Consider the following 21,201-nt stretch of genomic DNA (forward strand, 5'->3'; position numbering starts at 1 on the left):
GTCTCAGCCATTGACTATAAAAGTTGTGGAGTCGGCTGCAAAGTCCTCGGGGACCGTCAATCTCCTCATATTGGATGTTTCTGAAGTTGCAGGGCTGAATCTCTGAACGGATGATGGTTTTCTCCTCCAGGAACCTCTGCTCAGTTTTTGCCCAGATCTTCCCACAGCTGCCAGGCTCAACAGCAGAGGGGCCTTTTCCCGTTTCCCCACTTGCTAACGGTTGTTTCTGCATCCTTTGTCTGTCCTGGAAGGAAATTCTATACAGGACGAAGGAATCTTGTGGATCTCCAAACATCTTTCAATTCATAGGACTATTCCGGTAGCTGCAGAACTGACCAAAAGCTGTCCAAGCTCTTTGGCCAAGAGTTAACTTTTTGTTGTTAGGAACGTTGTTGACATTACTCTAGTTTCTGCATCTGAGATGGAATAGAAAATAAATTCAAAGAATGATAAGGTGGTGGACAACATTCCTCCTCATGAAAGGGAAGTTGGTAAAGGATTGCATAGGTATTCAGCAGATGGATCCTCTGGGTATTTCTCTTTTTGTCTGTCCATCAAGTGTGGTGTAAAATATGGTCCTAGATTACATCAAGACATGGAATATTTTATATTGGATTATAAAAGAAATGTTTTATATTTGGTGGATTTTCAATATTTTTTCCCTGAAGGGCAAGTTAGTTCCCTTTCACATTTAAGATCATATATACGTACCCTACAATTAGGGATCATACAAGATGCTAGAACTCAAAGTGCTTAAGAAACTGCAATGAAATACAGAATTTTGACACGTTTCTTGTCCTTCATGTTGAGACATTTAGGCATTAGACATTTACCAGTATTAAGGATGTTACTCCCTCTTGTTTTTAAGTTTGTATGTTTGTAAGTAACTGGAGCCATAGAGAAGAGAAAAGGAGGAAGTTCCAAAAATGGCTCATCCCAAGTTTACCTTTTGTCAGTGAGGAAAAGGAAGAAAACCCCTAATATGGATAATGCTGAATGAAATGATGCTGGGAAGGAACAAAATTCTAACGATGNGATTTCTCCGGGCAACGAGGGTAGTCTGTTCTAAGCGGACGAGTCCTGCGCATGCCCAGTTCCTTCCTGAGGCTGAGAGCGCTCTCTGGTGGACTCTACGCGGAGTGTCAGCATTACCCGAAAGGGCGGGAAAGAGGATGGCGTCTGAGGCGAGGAGGAGGGCAGGGATGATGGGTATGGGAGAAGGAAAGGACCTTCTCAAAGGCTTCGGTGTCTCCAGAGGCGGCGTCTTTTTTCCATCTACCTATCCAGGCACCTTTTGTGGACATGGAGAAAAAAAAATCTCTCTGGAGGATTTCAACTTGCTTCCCTCAAGAACACTCAACCTGAAGGCTCCCCTGAGATTGGAGGAGGCCTCAAAATAGGCCCAAATCCTCTCAGAAACTGATGGGCGGTCAAAAGATGAGGACCAGCAGGTTCTGTGGGAAACACTGTTTGTGTCTTACGGTTGTTGTGAACTCCATCCTGAAGGGGAGGAAGATGGGATATGGGCAGGGAAGTCACAATTGGGAAAATATATTTCTATTTCTCTGGTTCTGTATCTGCAGCTTCCCTTGTCCAATTCTTGGCTCTGGGCGTCTCAGAATAACCGTGAAAGCCGAGCAACTGCTTTGGACCCAGGAAAGGACACTGAAGGGAAAGAAAAAACCGCTGCAAAGTGGGGAAAAAGCTGAAACTGGAGGATATTCCAGAATTTTACTTCACAAGGAGGCTCCTTGGAGGAGAAATGAAAAGGGGGAAGCGGCGTCTTATGTGTGACTGGAGAAAAGTTGGAACTGCAAAAGGATGGAAAGCAGCTATGGAAAAGAGAATATATCATTAAAATATTATGAAGGGAGAAAAAGAAGAGGAGACAGGTGTTTTGTTTAGGGATTGAATAGTAAACACCCTCAGGAAATATCAGTAGGAAAGTTTTCTGTAGAATTTAAGGACGGGGTCTTCAAACTTGGCCTTTTTATGACTTGTGGACTTCAACTCCCAGAATTCCTCAACCAGGCACGCTGGCTAAGGAATGCTGGGAATTCAAGACCACAAGTCATAAAAAGGCCAAGTTTGAAGACCCCTGATTTAAGGAAACTGGGATGTCGCTAGATCATAAATGAAAAGAAAAGTACAATAATTGTCTATTTTTCTTTGACTGCCACTCTGTTCCATTTTTGTAATGAAACATTGGACAATAATTGGCAGAAAACTGAAATTGGTGCCTTCTCTCCATTTTGACACAGAATCATCCAGGAGTAATATTTGAATAAACACCTGCAACCCCACAGGGGGCTCTAAGTTTGTCCCCCATCCAAATCCTCCCAATTATATTTTCTTATTAACAATTATTAGAGCTTTTCTTATTATTGTAGAGTAAGCAGATGCAAAGACAGCAATTGTTTTCCCCACAAAAACTTTTATTAGACACACTTAAACTCCCCCTCCTTACTTGTAAACTGAATGCTAACCTGACCTCTCTTCCTGTTAAGCAAGAAAATGGTAAGGGAACACCTATTGACCTTGACGAATATAAATCACCAGGACCCGACAGATTACATCCCAGAGGTCTGAAGGTGCTGGCAGATATTATCTCAGAACCATTGTACCATATATTTCAAAAACTCTGGAGCACGGGACATACCTGAGGATTGGAAAAGGGCTGATAATGGTTCAAGAAAGGAAAAAAAAAAAACAGACCCAGGAAATCAATCAGTCTTACATCAATACCTGGCAAGATCCTGGAAAAGTACTCAAAAAACATCTGCGAACTAGAAGCAAACAAAGTTATAACTGGTAGCCAGCATGGGTTTGTTAAAAACAAATCATACCAAACCAATCTTATTTCCTTCTTTGATAAAGTGGCCAAATTAGCAGACCAGCGAAACGCTGTAGACATAGTATACTTACATTTCAGAAAATAGGGGGAAACGGCCTCTCCCTTCTGGCGACCCCCATTTCTCTCCTTTGCTCACCCCGCCCCCTTGCGGGCCCCTGCATGGAAAAGGGCAGCAGTGAAAGATGGGACCCCGGACTCCCAACAAAGATGATTAGAGGACTGGAGGCTAAAACATATAAAGAACTGTTGCTTCAGAATTGGGTATATCTAGTTTAATGAAGAGAAGGTGAGGGGGGACATGATAGCAGTGTTCCAATATCTCAGGGGCTGACACAAAGAAAAGGGACTCAACCTACTTTCCAAGGTGCCTGAAGGCAGGACATAAAGCAACTGATGGAAACTAATCAAGGAGAGAAGCAACCTGGAACTAAGGAGAAACTTCCTGACAGTGAGAACAATGAACCAGTGGAATAACCTGCGTCCAAAAGCGGTGAATGCTCCAACACTGGAAGTTTTTAAAAAGAGACTGGACAGCCATTTGTCTGAAATGGTATAGGGTTACCTGCCTGAGCAGAGGGTTGGACTAGATGACCTCCAAGGTCCCTTCCAACTTTTTTTTTTATTATTATTATTATTATTATTATATTATTATTATTATTATTATTATTATTATTATTATTATTATTATTATTATTATTATTATATCTTCTGACCGCCTGGCATTTCTGAGAGGAACTTTTGAGGCCTCCTCCAATCTCTGCAGAGCCTTCATGGTGGCTGTTCTTGAGGGAAGCAAGTTCAAATCCTCCTGGAAGATTTTTCTCCATCTCCACAGACGGTTCCTGGACAGAAGATGGAGAAGCTGCTGTCTCTGGAGACACCGACGCCTTTCTCGGGTAAGGAACGTTTCCTCCTACTCCCATGCCCATCATCCCTGCCGTCCCACCACCTACGCTCCTCTTTCCCGCCCTTTCGGGGATTCCTAGCACGTCGCGCAGAGTCCACCAGGGGGCGCGCTCAGCTTGCAGGAGGGAACCGAGCATGCCCGGCGCTTTTCCGCTACTACAACTCACGTGTCGACTTGGACTTTCGTCGGAAGAGAATGGAAGCGCCCCTCCCTTATGTGCTTCCTCTCCCCCTCTGTGAGCCTGGATCGGGAGCCGCAGAGGCTGCCGCGAAGCCTTGCGAAGATGCTGATCCCGACGAGACTCACGAGTTCAGTGAGTGGCGTCTCTTCCCGTGCAAAGGGGTCCCGCGCTGGAGACGGGCCAAGTGTTTCCACGGGGTGGGAGTCCGGGGTCCCATATTACCCTGCCGCTCTTTCCCCTGCTTTGACCTGGCGGAGGGGGGAGCAAAGGAGAGAAATGGGGGTCGGCAGAAAGGAGGGGCCGTTTCCCTTCATTTCCTGGGGGAACCTCTGCATGGGGGGGGGGGAAGCTTGTCCGAAGTCCCCTTGCCGGCTCTGGGTGCAAGTTCGGGGCCCCGGGTGGGAAGACCAAACTTCAAAGGGGCTCTGCCGGCAGACAAAGAAGGGGGAGAATGCTGAGACGCAGCATTCGCACCCGGTGCCCGGTTGGGCTGGTGTTTCCCAAACCTCTTTCTAGCCTGGGAATGAAGTCCATATTTATCTTCATTTGTCTGTCTTTGAAAAAGTGTGGATGAGGCTAAGAAGTGGGGAACGTGTTTGTTGGAGTTGTATGAATCAGAGGCTCATGTTAGGCTGTCAGTCCTCTGTGTATCGGATGGTGGCTTGTTAACTCAGGCTTCTCAAGTTCCCAAAGGGGTTTGGGCCAGACTGATTAATAGGGTTCTGCTGTCTAAAGTTTTACTGTGAGTTCAAAGGTTGATTCATATTCTCATTAAATTGATTGATATGGTGTAGATCTCATCTCAATTGCGGTTTTGTGACTTGAGACATTTCTTGTTTGTAGGATTGTTCTTAACTCCAACTTTCTTTTGAAATCATTAGAGTAAATGACTAGGAAACAGAAAGCCAGAACATATTTTAAACGTATTTTGAGTCTTTGATAGAAGTTGATCAAGAAGGATTTGTCAGAATATGCCCCAGCTGCACAGAAGTCAAAGTACCTAACAGGATTCCCCACTTTCTTTCCTGACTTTAGTGGTTTCATAAGATTTTCTTCTTGTTATTTTATTATTTGGGGATGGATTTTCGCTGGTTCAATTAGACACCCTGTTTTCTTGGTACTTTCTTTGGTTTTCCATTTTGGATATGTAAACTGCAAATCTTTAGTGTTTATTCTGGAGACAAAAAATAAACTAGGATCAGATCTTCCACACTTAAAAGTGTGGGTGAACATCACTTTAAGGTGTGTTCTTTCAAGCCCTGTGTTTCATGTGAACTTTGCCTGTATGGCTGGAGTCAGGGCAAATTGTATGGAGCAGCCTTTGTGTTATATTATGACTTTGTTCCCAAAAAGCAAGTGCTGAAAAATAGAAAGTGAGCATCCTGAACCAGAATCATTTCTTTTGCATTTCATTTGATGTGAACACAACCTTCATGGCATCGTTTGAAAGTTGTTCCTTCTCAGAATCATTTCTCTCAATATTATTCCATGTTAGGGTCTTCTTCCTTTTCCTCACTAAGACCCCTGAGAAAAGATAAAATTTTCTTTCTTGGGATGAGCCATTTTTGGAATTTCCTCCTTACCTCTTCGCTGGCTCCAGTTACTTACAGACATACATACTTAAAGACAAGAGTGGGGGACATCCTTAATGAATGTTTAATGCCTAAATGTCTCGATATGAAGCACAAGAAACGTGTCCAGTTTCTGTATTCCATTCCAGTTTAATAAGCTCCTTAGTTCTGGCGTCTTGTATGATCCCTAAGTGTGGGGTATATATGATCTTAAATTTGAAAAACAGCTAGCCTACACTTGGGGGGAAAAGGAAATAGAAAATCCTCCAAATATAAAAGATTTGCTTTATAATCCAATATGAAATATTCCATGTGTTGATGTAAGCAAGGACCATATTTTACACCACACTTCCTGGACAGACAGAAACACAAATTCCCAAAGGATCCATCTGCTCAATACCACTGCAATCCTTTACAAGCTTCTCTTTCATGAGGAGGAATGTTGTTCAATTGTTAAGTCCACCAACTTCTCATTTTTTCAATTTATTTTCTTTTGCATCTCAGATGCAGAAACTAGAATCATCTCAACAATCTTCATGTTATAGTATGACTTTGTTCCAAAAAAAAAAAAACAGCGCTGAAAAACAGGAAGCCAGGGTCATTTCCTTGGCGTTTCATGTGATGTGAACTCAACCTTCCTGCCATTGTTAGAATGTTGTTCCTTCCCAGGATCATTTCACTCAGTATTATTCCAGGCTGGGGATCCTTTTCCTTTTCCTCACTAAGACACCGCTGCAAAAGGTAAACTTCAGTAAGGCATTTGCTAAAGTATATTACAACCTACTACTTGATAAGATAGAAAAATGTGGGTTAGGCAGCATCACCACCAGATAGATTTGTAGCTCAGCCCAAAGAGGTTTTTTTTTCTCCTTTTCCAGCTGCAATCTGAAAGGCTGAGAAGTTCAGGCACATCAAAGAGTCTAGTTGCTATCTCTGGGCTTCAAGTCAAGGTCACTCCTTCCAAGCAACGTGCAAAGCAAGGTCTTAGTGCTGTTCCTTTTGTCACCACTAGATGTCATTAAATGTGTGTTTTTCAACCAGGACTTATTTCTCAAAGGTTCAATCGGGTATTTTTCAAAAAAAAGGATAAAGTTTTCAAAATATTTTAAGTCTCCCAAATTTTTCAGTGTTGAAACTTTGAGGAGCACCCGGAGGCTTCAAATGGTCCAGAATGTGGCCGCGCGGGCGGTGTTGGGAGGGACTCGTCGCTCCCATGTGACACCGCTGCTGCGCGAGCTGCACTGGTTGCCAGTGGCCTTCCGGGTGCGCTTTAAGGTGTTAGTTACCACCTTTAAAGCGCTTCATGGCATAGGACCCGGTTACCTCCGAGACCGNGCCCCCACCCTCTGGAACGAACTACCCCCCGAGATTCGGATAATTCCGGATCTCCTTACCTTCCGTCGCGCCCTCAAGACATGGCTCTTTCAGCAAGCGGACCTGACCTAGGGTGGATTTTATACTGGGTTTTTTAGGAATTTGAAAGACGCAACTCTAAATTTGGTTTAATTCGGTTTTAAGGGGGGGATTGTATATAGGTTTTGGTTTTAAGTATGTTGTGCGCCGCCCTGAGTCCCGTTGGGAGAAGGGCGGCATATAAATTAAATTAAATAAATAAATAAATAAATAATCTATCTGCTTTCTCCCCAAAAATATTGAACCATCGCTGTTCTTCTAGAGCAGACATGTCAAACACAAGGCCCGGGGGCCGGATGCGGGCCGCGAAGTGGTTTCATGCGGCCCACGAAGCCATCCTGGAAACAGTGAGGTAATGCCTTGGCCCTGGCCCAGGCCGGCCGGGAGCCAATGTACAATTTTGTGGTGCCTTGGCCCTGGCCCAGGCCGGCCGGGAGCCAATGTACAATTTTGTGGTGGCCATCTATGCTGAAACGCATTCAGTCTTAGTTCCACAAGGCCATCTAGAAACAGCGAGGAACCAGCCCCTACTGTGTCGGCCCCGCCCCCTGGGTACATGCTGGGGAGGTGTCACCCTTTGTGAGGAATGAAGAAATGGACCATGCCTTGGCGCTTGCCCGGGTCCCACCTCCTTCTGCCAGAGAACCTCAGATCTGTCCGACTCCTGCCCAGACCCCCACAGGCACCCTTGACGAGAACGATGTAGAGCTGGCCATGCCCACCCAGTAGGCCACACCCACTCCATCCACGCCCACCCAGTAGGCCGCACCCATCCTGGCCGCACCCCCCCCGGCCCCTTAGGGCAACTGCAATGCTGATGCGGCCCTCAATGAAATTTAGTTTCATTGAGTTTCCCCCTGTTCTTGGGGGAGGGACACCAAGGAACCCCCTCTCCATCTTCTTGCTTCTTGGAGCCTTGCTTTTTGGGATTCTTTTCTTCAGGGAATTTTTTTAAAATTGTAGAGCAGGAAAAATACACCCAGTTCCAAATGCGTTGCTTAAACTGCTGAATAGTGCTTTTTTTCCTGGCTGTTGGTAGCTTCTGACTGGCTGCTGGATTGCAGCCAGTTTTTCACCTGTTAGTTCAGAGGGCTTCCTCAGATCGAACGGCTGAACCACCATCTCACCATGATCTATGAGGGTCCCCTCCTTCTTTGTGGCATCTCTGGAGTGACTTTAGGTCCCAGCAGGATGCAATTTGTAGCTGGCTGACTGGCCGTACTCAGCGTGTGGCCCTCAATGGAACTGCATCTACCTGGAGGGAAGTGTGTAGTGGGGTGCCCCAGGGCTCTGTTCTGTGCCCAGTGCTCTTCAACATCTTCATCAATGATTTGGATGAGGGGATAGATAGGGAACTCATCCAATTTGCAGACACCAAGCTGGCAGGAATAGCCAACACTCCAGAAGATGGGCTTAAGATACAGGAGGATCTTGACAGACTTGAACATTGGGTGCTATCTAACAAAATGAAATTCAATAGTGAAGAAAATAAGGATCTACATTTAGGCAAGAAAAACCAAATACACAGGTATGGTATAGGTCAGTGGTGGCGAACCTATGGCACGGGTGCCAGAGGCAGCACTCAGAGCCCTTTCTGTGGGCACGTGCACCGTCGCCCCAGTCCTAGGCCTTCAGCTGGGTTTTATAAAACCTTTTTACTTTAGGCCTCCGCCGCCGTGTGCAAAAAAAAAAAGGTCAATCAGTCAATTTTAACTTCTCGCGGGAAAAAAAAAGATCTTGCAAAGTTGGAATTGATTGATTGAACTTGTTAGTCCCACCCAGTCTGCCGTTATCACCGCAGCCACGCCCACCCAATCGGCCACACCCAGCCAATGGGCCATACCCACCTGGCACTCAACGATGCGTAAGTGGGTTTTTGGATTGCAGTTTGGATACTCAGTCTCTAAAAGGTTCGCCATCACTGGTATAGGTGGTACCTTGCCTAATAGTAGTAACTATGAGAGGGATCTCCGAATCCTAGTGGACAATCACTTAAATATGAGCTAGCCGTGTGCTGCAGCTGCCAAAAAAGCCAACACAGTGCTAGACTGCGTTAACAAGAGGGATAGAATCAAGATCACGGGAAGTGTTATACTTTACAATGTCTTTGTAAGGCCACACCTGGAATACTGCATCCAGGTTTGGTCACCACAATGTAAAAAAGATGTTAAGACTCTAGAAAGAGTACAGAGAAGAGCAACAAAGATGATTACCACACTGGAGGCTAAAACATATAAAGAATGGTTGCTGGAATTGGGTATGTCTAGTTCAGGGGTAGGCAACCTTGGCTCTTTTATGACTCATCGACTTCAACTCCCAGAATTCCTGAGCCAGCCATGAGGAATTCTGGGAGTTGAAGTCCACGCATCATAAAAGGGCCAAGGTTGCCTACCCCTGGTCTAGTTTAATGAAGAGAAGGATGAGGGGGCGACATGATAGCAGTGTTCCAATATCTGAGGGGTTGCCACAAAGAAGAGGAAGTCAAGCTATTCTGCAAAGCACCTGAAGGCAGAACAAGAAGCAACTGGTGGAAACTAACCAAAGAGAGAAACAACCTAGAACTAAGGAGAAAATTCCTGACAGTTAGAACAATTAATCAGTGGAACAACCTCCCTCCAGAAGTTGTGAATGCTCAAACATTGAAAATTTTTAAGAAGAGACAGGACAACCATTTGTGTCTAAAATGGTATAGGGTTTCCTGCCTAAGCAGGGGGTTGGACTAGATGACCTCCTTACAGTCCCATAAGGTATTAATCTTGTGAATTCTCAAGCTTCCTCCTTCCACTATGTATTCAAGATGGACAGTGATTAACATTTATATCTATTTACATGTAAGGGTGTAGGTATATACATATGTTGTATATAGCATGTTTATATGTGTGTTATGTATGTGTACATAAAATGACAAAAGGATATCTACCGTATTTTTCTGCCTATAAGATCCACCCTTGTATAAGATGCTCGAGCATGCGAGTTTCTCCGCGCTGATCAGCTGTTTGACGCAGCGCCGAACAGCTGAGCCGGCAAATCCGGATGTTCGGCCGCCTGACGATCTTGCCCTCTCCCCCCTCCCGTTAGTGGCAAGCCCACAGGGGCCTGACACTGTACCAGGCATGGCAACCCACACAGGCATGCCCTGGGCTGCGGAGGTTACCATTATTTTTCTGTGTATAAGACGCTGCATTTGTATAAGAGGCACCTGATTTTTGAACAGGGTGTTTGCAGGAAAAAATAGCATCTTATACACCGAAAAATACGGTATCTTTCTATTTATCTTAAAGACAAGAGTGGGGAACATACTTAATTAATGTCTAATAACTAAATGTCTCAACATGAAGCACAAGAAACATATAAAAAGTCTGTATTCCATTCCAGTTTCTTAAACTCCTTGAGTTCTGGAAACCTTATGAACCCTAATGTTTGATATATGTAGATCTTAAATTTGAAAAAAACGTAGCCCACTGTTTCGGAAAAAAAGAAATAGAAAATCCTACAAATATAAAACCACACTTGATGGACAGACAAACACAGAAATACCCAGAGGTTAGAATGCTGTACTGCAGGCTACTTCAGCTGATTGACACCTCCCAGTAGTTCGGCAGTTTAATTCTCACTGACTCAAGGTTGACTCAGCCTTCCATCCTTCCGAGGTCGGTAAAATGAGGACCCAGATTGTTCAGGGCACTATGCTGACTATAAAAACCGCTTAGAGAGGGTTGCAAAGCACTGTGAAGCAGTACATAAGTCTAAGAACTATTGCTATTGCTTTCGCAATCCTTTACCAGCTCAGAAAAAGACTCCCTTCCATAAAGATGAATGTTGTTCAGTGGTTAAGTCCACCATCTTCTCATTCTTTGAATTTATTTCCTTTTTCATCTCAGATGCAGAAACTAGAGTCCTCTCAAGAACCTTCCTAGCAACAAAAGTTCATTCTTGGGTGAAGAGCAATCAGTCCTGCAATTACCGGAATAGTCCTATGAATTGAAAGGTGTTTGGAGATCCACAAGATTCCTCTGACCTATCTGGAATTTCCTTCCAGGACAGACAAAGGATGCAGAAACAACCGTTAGCAAGTGAGGGAACTGGAAAAGGCCCCTCTGCTGTTGAGCCTGGCAGCTGTGGGAAGATTTGGGCAAGAACTGGGCAGAAGATCCTGGAGGAGAAAACCATCATCCGTTCAGAGATTCAGCCCTGCAACCTCAGAAACATCCTGTACCAGGAAACGGAAGGTCCCCGAGGACTTTGCAGCCGACTCCACAATATTTATAGTCAATGGCTGAGGTTAGAAACCCACATTGAAACCCAAATGTTGGACTTGGTTGTTCTGGAGCAGCTCCTGGCCCTTCTGCCCCCTCTGATGGCAAACTGGTTGCGGGAGTGTGGAGCAGAGACCAGCTCCCAAGCGGTGGCCCTGGCGGAAGGCTTCCTCATGAGTCAGGCAGAGGAGCAGAAGGAGCAAGTCAAATTGCAGGTGAGACACCTTCACCTTGGAAGTCCAGAAGGGAATAAAGAATGTGTTTGAATTATTCACCCCTCCCTTCCCTACTTTTCTGCTCTTCATAATATGTGGAGATGTTTCACTAGTTCTTGCAAGACATTGTTCCATTATCTATTCTAGAAGATAGACTGGAGACAGCTGTTCCTTTCTTACATTCTAGGCTCATTGATTGATATTGTGGGATTGAAGTTGTTTTTAGAGAACAATAGTCCATGTTGTATAATGTCTTATTCAAGTTTTTCCCTCTGCAGAGTAGAAATCCTATGAGAATCAGGAATCCATCAAATCTCCCTCTGGAGCTGCTTTTCAGGAGGATCTCTCAGGATGCCGCAAGTCAGGACATCTCAGATGGTAATCAAAAATCCACCTATTCCTAAGAGAGGTCTCAGCTCTCTTTCTCTATATCTTCTCTTCTTTAGAATGCCTCCTGTTATTTTGTTTATTATCCATTGAAAAATTCTGTCTCCCTCACAGGGAAGAATAGAACGAATTTGACTCCTTTCTATGGTGGTGCTGAAAGAGTGGTTGAAACTCAAACTCAAGTAAGAGAAGGATAATAAAAAATAAAATTTTCAGTGTTAGTGTTTGCTGAATGGTGATCCTTTTATTAATTCTTTGAAGTGGAATTGTGCAAGGCTACTCAATAATAACTGAAGGAATCACATTGGCACCTTACAGCTTCCAAAAAGCCTTGTTGATAGCCAATGATAAGAAAAATAATGGCACCAGGTTAAAAGATGAAGCAGACTGTTAAAATCCAAAGGGGGTGGGCAGATCAAGGCTCTTTAGCCTTTAAAAGAATTTCTAATACTCCAATTTGTGCCTGGAATTTGGGGCCAAACAATCCAGCTTTGAAAAGGATGAGAAATGCTCTTCCCAGGCAGGTTTCTCTTCTTCAGCCATTGGGTTGGGGTACAAGCAGTGGATTCCTTGTAATCTGAGGAACAGCCGTAACAGGGCTTGTGTGCCTTTGTCTATTGATGATACCCATGTAAATCTCTGGGTGGCTCTCAAACAACTTTAATGAAGGTTTTGAGCATGGATAAAATTGTGTGTTCTGGAAACACCACAAGGCTTTTACTTAAATGGTAAAAAGAACCCCTTCACGTGTATTTTCTTCTGCAAACGCTGCGTGTATGGGAGTGAGTGATAGGTGGGGGTTCCAAGGCCCATTCCAGTTGATTCTCTCCAGATGCTGAAAGTCTTGCAGATGGATGGGGATAGATAGACAGACAGAAAGATCCTGATGAAAAGTGGGATTCCTTTCACTGAATGGCCTCAAAATGTATATCTTTGTTTGGAATCACATAAAAAATAGTTCAGGTCTTTAAAATCCTCCCCGTTTTTGATCTGTTTTGTTGTCATTCAGAACGGCCTTGTGTCCTTTGAGGAGGTGGCTGTGTATTTCTCCGAAGAGGAGTGGTCTCAGCTGGATGCTGATCAAAAAGCGCTGCATTGGGAAGTCATGCTGGAAAATCATAGGAACGTGGCCTCTTTGGGTAAGAGCCCTTCCAGCTTTTTGTGTATAATAGTCTCATTATGGTTATCATACTGAGAAACAATCTTCAATGACTGTTGCTTAGTGCCAACATAAAGTTTTGATTACAGTTGGATATTAATCTTTAAAGTTCTCATTATCACTGAATGTCTTTGAATTCAAAGTTTTCTAGCTTTTTTACAAGTCCACCAGAGCACGACAAGATGATTGTTTATCTTATCTACGTTTCCAATATTAGTTTGGGGCACACTTCTAAATATTTTTCTGTTCATATTCCTCAGCCTGATTAAAGGTTTTAACAATTACGTATCTTTTGTACACAACTGAGATTCGAATTCCGCTTTATGTTGTTGAACACTATAGTTCTATTCATCTACCTGGAATCTTTCTGACAATATGAAAACGGCTGACAGTTATATCCTTTTGCCATTCTTGACTTAATTTGGTATTCTGCAGCTCAAATTATAATGGCTTTCGACATGTTATCCATTGTTTTTTCCTGCTTCTATTTTCTGCTAAGAGTCATTAAGACGTTTTGGAACACAGCCTGATTTTATATCTGTTTCATATTCTCAATGTGGTATTTCTGACATTATGGTTTTAAAATCTAGATTGAGCCAAAATTTATTCTACCACAAGATCCATGGCATGCAAACCTCTGTCATGCCCTTCTAGTGATAACATTCTCTTAATTCTGAGCAACTCCTGTTTCTTATCCAAACTACCCAGCAGACTGCAAAGTCCAATTTCAAATTGGGCAAACCAAATCCAACCCTTTCCTTTGAATTTTGGAGAATTTGAAATTTAATCTATGGTTTTGCCCTAGCCATACAAAGCTGGATTTATCTTCCAAAATTTAATCAAGAAAATCCAGATCAAATTCTTGAAGGCCTTTTCTGAGAAGATTCAAGCAGTTTGTTTTTTCATTATATTTAAACTTCCTATGCTTTGCTTTTTTTCTCTAAAGTTATTTTTATTTTCCCGTGAAGGTAATGGGGAAGAATATGAAGATTCCTGGGAACTACTCCAAATGATCACTCGTGGGTACAATACGAAGAACGCCACAGATCTAATGGAAGTAGAAAGCCATGAGAGAAACCAGTCAAATAAGTGCAATTGGGAAAATTCATCTTCTATTCATGCACCAACTAAAGCCTCTGTGGTCCAACAAAGGAAAATAAAAAAGAAATATATTGGAAAACATACAAAGGTATTCATAAAGAAATTAGATGTAAATAAATACTATCAAACTCAAACCAAAGGAGAAGATTATATATGTAGAGACAGTGGAAAAAGTTACAAACAGACTTTGTCTCTCCCTAATAAAAATGGGTCTCGTACATCTCAAAAAAGGACCCACACAGGCGAGAAGCCCTATAAATGCATGGACTGTGGAAAGAGCTTTATTTTTAGAAGCTATCTTAAGTCACATAGAAGGATCCATACAGGAAAGAAGTCCTATAAATGCATGGAGTGTGGGAAGAGCTTTACTCAGAACAGTAGTCTTATTTCCCATAAAAGGATCCACACAGGTGAGAAGTCCTATAAATGCATGGAGTGTGGGAAGAGCTTTACTCAGAACAGTAGTCTTACTTCCCATAAAAGGATCCACACAGGTGAGAAGCCCTATAAATGCATGGAGTGTGGAAAGAGCTTCACTTTTAGTACTGCTCTTACTTCGCATTATTGGATCCATACAGGGGAGAAGCCATATAAATGCATGGAGTGTGAAAAGACCTTTACTACGAGCAGCAGTCTTACTTCCCATAAAAGGATCCACACAGGGGAGAAGCCATTTAAATGCAGGGAGTGTGGAAAGAGCTTTACTCAAAGAAACAGTCTTACTTCCCATGAAAGGATCCACACAAAGGAGAAGCCCTATAAATGCACTGAGTGTGGAAAGAGCTTCACTTGTAGTCATTCTCTTACTTTGCATTACCGGATCCATACAGGGGAAAAGCCATATAAATGCACTGAGTGTGGAAAGAGCTTCGCTTGTAGTAATTATCTTAATTCGCATTACCGGATCCATACAGGGGAGAAGCCATATAAATGCATGGAGTGTGGAAAGCACTTTACTCACATAAAGACTCTTGCTTCCCATAAAAGGATCCACACAGGGGAGAAGCCCTATAGATGCATGGAGTGTGGAAAGAACTTTACTCACTTCAAAAGTCTTACTTGCCATAAAAGGATCCACATAAAGGAGAAGCTCTATAAATGCAAGGAATGTGGAAAGAGCTTCACTTGTAGTAATTCTCTTACTTTGCATTACCGGAGCCATACAGCAGGGAACTCATATAAATGCATGGAATGTGGAAAGACGTTTACTCAGAGCCACAGTCTTGCTTTCCATAAAATTATCCACACAGGGGAGAAGCCCTATAAATGCATGGAGTGTGGAAAGAGCTTCACTTTCAGTACTTCTCTTATTTCACATTACCGGCTTCATATAGCGGAGAAGCCCTATAAATGCATGGAGTGTGGAAAGAGCTTTGTTCACAGTAATTCTCTTACTTCCCATTACTGGATCCATACAGGGGAGAAGCCATATAAGTGCACAGAGTGTGGAAAGAGCTTCTGTCACAATTCTTCTCTTACTGTTCATAAACGAATCCACACAGGAGAGAAGCCCTATAAATGCATGGAATGTGGAAAGAGCTTCCATAAAAGCAGTGAACTTATTTTTCATAGAAATATCCACATAGGGGAGAAGCCATATAAATGCATGGAGTGTGGAAAGAGCTTTATTAAGAACTGCCTACTTATTTACCATAGCAGGATACATACCGGGGAGAAGCCATATAAATGCATGGAGTGTGGAAAATGCTTTTCTGTCGCTACTAACCTTACCTCCCATAAAAAGATTCACACGGGGGAGAAGCCTTATAAATGTATAGAATGTGGAAAGAGTTTTTCTACGAAGAGTTATCTTAACATTCATAAAAGGATCCACACAGGAGAGAAGACCTATAAATGCATGAAATGTGGAAAGAGCTTCCATAAGAGCAGTGAACTTATTTTCCATAGAAATATCCACATAGGGGAGAAACCATATAAATGCATGGAGTGTGGAAAGAGCTTTATTAAGAACTGCCTACTTATTTACCATAGCAGGATACATACCGGGGAGAAGCCATATAAATGCATGGAGTGTGGAAAATGCTTTTCTGTCTCTACTAACCTTACCTCCCATAAAAAGATTCACATGACGGAGAAGAGGGAGAAGCCTTATAAATGTATAGAATGTGGAAAGTGTTTTTCTACAAAGAGTTGTCTTAATATCCATGAAAGGATCCACACAGGGGAGAAGCCTTATAAATGCATGGAATGTGGAAAGAGCTTCGCTTCTAATTATTCTCTTACTTTGCATTACCGGAGCCATACAGGGGAGAAGCCTTATAAATGTGTGGAATGTGGAAAGAGTTTTTCTACGAAGAGTTATCTTAACATCCATAAAAAGATCCACTCAGGGGAGAAGCCTTATAAATGCATGGAATGTGGAAAGAGTTTTTCTACGAACAGTTATCTCAACACGCATAAAAAGACCCACACAAGGGAGAAGCCTTATAAATGCATGGAATGTGGAATGAGCTTCACTTTTAATAATTCTCTCACTTTACATTACCGGATTCATACAGGGGAGAAGCCTTATAAATGTGTGGAATGTGGAAAGAGTTTTTCTACCAATAGTAATCTTACCACCCATAAAAAGATCCACACAGGGGAGAAGGCTTATAAATGCATGGAATGTGGAAAGAGTTTTGCTTCGAACAGTTCTCTTTACACCCATAAAAGGACCCACACAGTGTAGAAGCTCTGTAAGTTTGTGAAATAAGAAAAAAACTTCAAGGGGACCAATGGCCGAATGTTCCATATAATTTTGTTTCACTGTTATGCTTAGTTGTTGAAATATATGCATTTTCTAATTATATTTACTGAATTAGGAAAGGGGTTTTTTGAGTCTGACCGACACAACATGAAACCCAAGAGAGATGAATTTACAAATGGAAACCAAATGCTAGGCATGTGGTGTTTTAATCATGAGCAGTGGATTTTTGTAGCTACTGTCATTTGAAGGTTATGTATATATTCCTCCCTTTTTTAACAGCAATTTCGTAATAGTAATCTTCTATTATTTACATTTTCCCCCTTATTCTTCTTTAGAATATTTATCCTTGTTGCCCCGTTGTTTCTTATTTGCATTTTTCGTCCTTCATACTATACTTCATACTACGAATACTATATATTATTATTACTATAAATTATACACACATTTTCCACTTTTGACCTTTCCATATTTATTCTCTATTATTTCTAGTCTCCAACCAGTCATACCACTGGTTCCATATTAGATAGTACGCTGTGTCTTCCTTTTCTTTTATCTCTTTTGTTAATTTGTCCATCTCAGCACAGTCCAGGATTTTTCTTATCACTTCTTCCTCTGATGGTATATTCTCATTTTTCCAGAACTGTGCATCTACTATTCTTGCTGCCATTGTTACAGTATATTTAAAATTAAGTACCGTATTTCTTTACTATATTTTCTGTTTAAAATACCCAGCAAAAAGATATCTGGTTTCCAGTCTACGGGTTGGTCTATTATTTCTTCGATCCATCTTCTTATTTTAGTCCAGTATTTTTTCGCAACTGGGCATGTCCACCATAAATGATAATATGTTCCATGTAATTTTTTACATTTCCAACATGTTGGCGAATTGTTATGGAACATCTTGGCAAGTTTTGTTGGTGGAAGATGCCATCTGTAAAACATCTTCAACTGGTTTTCCTTGAATGCCGCTGACATAGTCAATTTAATATTTATTTCCCATATTTTTTTCCCATTTCTCCAATTCTATATTATATCCGAATTTTTTTGCCCATCTAATCATTGTGTCTTTGACAACCTCGTCTTCCATTTTTTTATTATTTTTTAATTTTTTTTTATTAATTACATTTATCTCCCGCCCTTCTCCTTGCGGACTCAGGGCGGCTAACAATTGGATAAAAAACAAACATATAAAACACCTATTAAAATTGATTAAAAAGAAATATTTAAAATTCATCAGATTAAAAGTAATTAAAACCCCTTTAAAATCCCTTAGGCCAGTCCCGCAAGCTGGAACAACCACGTCTTGAGGGCGCGGCGGAAGGAAGGGAGATCAGGGATCACCCTGATCTCTGGGGGCAGTTCGTTCCAGAGGGTGGGAGCTCCCACAGAGAAGGCCCTCCCCTTTGGGGTCGCCAGCCGGCACTGTCTGGCTGACGGTACCCTGAGGAGACCCACTCTGTGGGAGTGTACCGGTCGGTGGGGGGTAATCTGTGGCAGGAGATACAATAGGTATTTGTATAAATTGCTAATTAATTTTATTTCTGTTCCATGTATAATTTTATCCAATTCTTGCAGCTCTTTTTATATTTCATATAATTTTTTGTCCTCTGTATATTTAGACTGAATTTGTGTAAATGTCCACCAATCAATCTCTCTGCCTATCTCTTGTTCCAATTCTTGTTTTGTTTTCAGATTTTCCTGTTCATTTACTAATTCCTTGTATCTAATTTCCTGCCTGAGCAGGGGGTTGGACTAGATGACTTTCAAGGTCCCTTCCAACTTTACTATTATTATTATTATTATTATTATTATCTTATTTATATCCAGTAGGTTTGGGTGTTTCAGAGCTTCTGTTGGGGATAACCACATTGGAATTCTTATATAATGTTTTTGTTTTATTTTTTCCCAAGTCTGTAGCAATGCATTCCTATGTGTCTTTGAAAGTATCTGTGTATTTTATATTTTTCGTCCCATAGGAAAGCATGCCACCCTGCTTGCAGGTCATGTCCTTCTATTGTTAAAACGCTAGTATTTTTCAAATCCATCCAATCTTTTAGCCAAATTAAGCTCGATGCTTGGTAGTATATTTCCCACTCTGGTAATGCCAATCCCCCTTTATCTTTCATATCTTGCAAGAGTTTTAATTTAATCCTGTTTTTTTTCCTTTGCCATATAAATTTGGTGACCAATTTATTTAATTCTTGAAAGAATGTTTTCCCTAATTTTATTGGAATAACTTGGAACAGAAATAATATTTTTGGCAATATATTCATTTTGACCTCCCTAGCGATCCTCCCTAAAAATGAAATTTGCAGATTTTCCCAATTTTTTAATTTTTTTTTAATCTGGTGTAATATTTTATCATAATTGTCCTCCTTAATCGAGGAACATTTCACTGTAAGCCAGATCCCTAAATATTTTATTTTCTTGGTTATATTTATCTTTGTTTTATCTTCCAGTTCACTTTCCTGTGCCCTTGTAAGATTTTTGGTTATTAATTTGGATTTATTCTTATTAATCGGCTACTTCACCAAATTCTTCTATTTTTTTAATCAATTTAAAGCCGGTTTCTAATGGATCTTCCAAAATGAATAACAAATCATCAGCGAAGGCCTGGACCTTATATTCTTCCTTCTTAATTTTTAAACCCTTTATTTCTTGGTCCTCTGATTTTTGTCAGGAGTATTTCTAATGATAAAATAAATAGAAGAGGAGAAAGTGGGCATCCTTGTCTTATTCTTTGGTTATATCATTTTTTTCTGTCATTTCATCATTTATAATTACCCTAGCTGTTTGTTTAGTATATATTTTCTCAACCATCTTTCCAAATTTTGTCCCAAAATCCATATAGTACAATTGTGTTATAATAAACTTCCAATTCAGATTATCAAATGCCTTCTGGGCATCAAGAAAAACCAGTGTACCTTGTCTTTCAGGATGGACTTCATAAAATTCTAAAGTGTTCATTATTATCCTCATATTATTTTTTATCTGTCGTCCTGGTAGAAATCCATTTTGATCTGGGTGGATGTAGTTATTCAAATTTTTTTTAATCCTTTCTGCTATTATTGTTGTAAATGTCTTATAATCTGTATTCAGTAAAGAAATCGGTCTATAATTTTGAATTTGTTGTAGGTCTGAGTCTTTCTTAGGAATGAGGGTGATGATTGCTTCATTCCAGGTTGTCAGTATCTTCACTCCTCCAGCACCTCATTGTAAATCTCCAACATTATCCATTGTAATGACTCTTGTGTATTTTTATAAAACTCAACCGGAATTCCATCTGGGCCTGGTGATTTATTGTTTTTTTGTTTTTTCAATGCTGTTTCTAATTCTATTGCGGTTATTCATCTATTCAATATTTCCTTTTGTTCTTCGGTGATTTTGCTCATTTTTGCTGCCTCTATATATTGTTTGACTTTATCAACTGCTACATCTTCCTGATGGTATAGCTTTGAAAAGAAATTTTGTATTATTTTCTTTTTTTCTTCCCATCTATAGTGTACTGATCCACTTTCGTCTTGTAGTTGATGTATTGTTCTTTTGCCTTTTTCTTTTTTTAATTTATAGGCCAACCATCAACCAGTTTTATTCGCATTTTCAAAGTAATTTTGTTTCGCCATCCTAATTTTCTGTGCCATTTCTTTTTGTGTTGTCAGGTTAATCTTGTGTTTTATAATATTCCATTTATCTTTTATCTTTTATTTTGTGGGTCCTTCTGTAGATCACCTTCTATTTCTTTTAGTTCTTGTAATTTTCCTTGTTGAAGTCTCCTATATGTAATTGTCAATCCCCGAATGTAAGCTTTTGTAGTATCCCACAGGTTTTGTGTTGATGTCTCTTCCTTTTTATTTACCTGAAAAAATAATGTCAACTCCTTTTCTAGCATCTGTATATATTGTTTATCTTTACACAGTCTTTGATTCATTGACCATCTTTTTCTCTGTTTCTGGCCTTTCCATTTTATTATTATTGGGTTGTGATCCGCCCAATCATTAAGCCCTATTTCAATTTCCTCTATCCCGTTTTGTACTTCTGAGGTTGCCCAGGCCATATCGATCCTAGACCAAGATTGATGCAGATATGAATAGAACGTATATTATTTGTCTGACCTGTGTGTCTCTCTCCATATATCCTGAAGGTTGAGTTCTGTTACCATGTCAAAGAACGATTTTGGTAATATATTTTTCTTCTTTTTGTTCTTTTTACTACTCTTATAATCTTTCTTAACATCAACTATTGCATTTAAATCCCCAATTATACAAATACTTTCATAATCCAGATCCACTAGTTTCTTATGTACCTTTTTAAAAAATTCATGTTGATTATTGTTTGGGGCATATACTGCCGTTAATAAGATTTGTTTTTGCTCTAATTCTATTTTCAACATTAAAATTCTCCCCTCTTCATCCGAATATATTAATTTTGATTTTATTTTTTCTTTGAC

At 40.9% G+C, this 21,201-nt stretch overlaps 1 protein-coding gene across 1 annotated transcript; it reads left to right on the forward strand.

Annotated features, from left to right (window-relative positions):
• Positions 1 to 10,814: 10,814 nt before the first annotated feature.
• Positions 10,815 to 16,843, forward strand: LOC107298550 (zinc finger protein 493-like). The gene is made up of 5 exons (XM_029286562.1): positions 10,815 to 11,397; positions 11,676 to 11,775; positions 11,899 to 11,966; positions 12,794 to 12,923; positions 13,912 to 16,843. The coding sequence occupies exons 1-5, from the start codon at positions 10,978 to 10,980 to the stop codon at positions 16,734 to 16,736; spliced, it is 3,543 nt and encodes a 1,180-aa protein (XP_029142395.1). The 5' UTR covers positions 10,815 to 10,977; the 3' UTR covers positions 16,737 to 16,843.
• The last annotated feature ends 4,358 nt before the right edge of the window (positions 16,844 to 21,201 follow it).

The sequence above is a fragment of the Protobothrops mucrosquamatus genome, unplaced genomic scaffold (assembly GCF_001527695.2).
Source record: "Protobothrops mucrosquamatus isolate PMUCROS unplaced genomic scaffold, P.Mucros_1.0 scaffold4075, whole genome shotgun sequence".
NCBI lineage: Eukaryota > Metazoa > Chordata > Lepidosauria > Squamata > Viperidae > Protobothrops > Protobothrops mucrosquamatus.

Coding starts and splice junctions, on each gene's coding strand:
- LOC107298550 (XM_029286562.1), top strand. CDS start 10,978: ATGCAGAAACAACCGTTAGCAAGTGAGGGAACTGGAAAAGGCCCCTCT. Junction 11,967..12,793: donor TGGTTGAAACTCAAACTCAA/GTAAGAGAAGGA, acceptor GTTGTCATTCAG/AACGGCCTTGTGTCCTTTGA. Junction 12,924..13,911: donor TAGGAACGTGGCCTCTTTGG/GTAAGAGCCCTT, acceptor TTTCCCGTGAAG/GTAATGGGGAAGAATATGAA.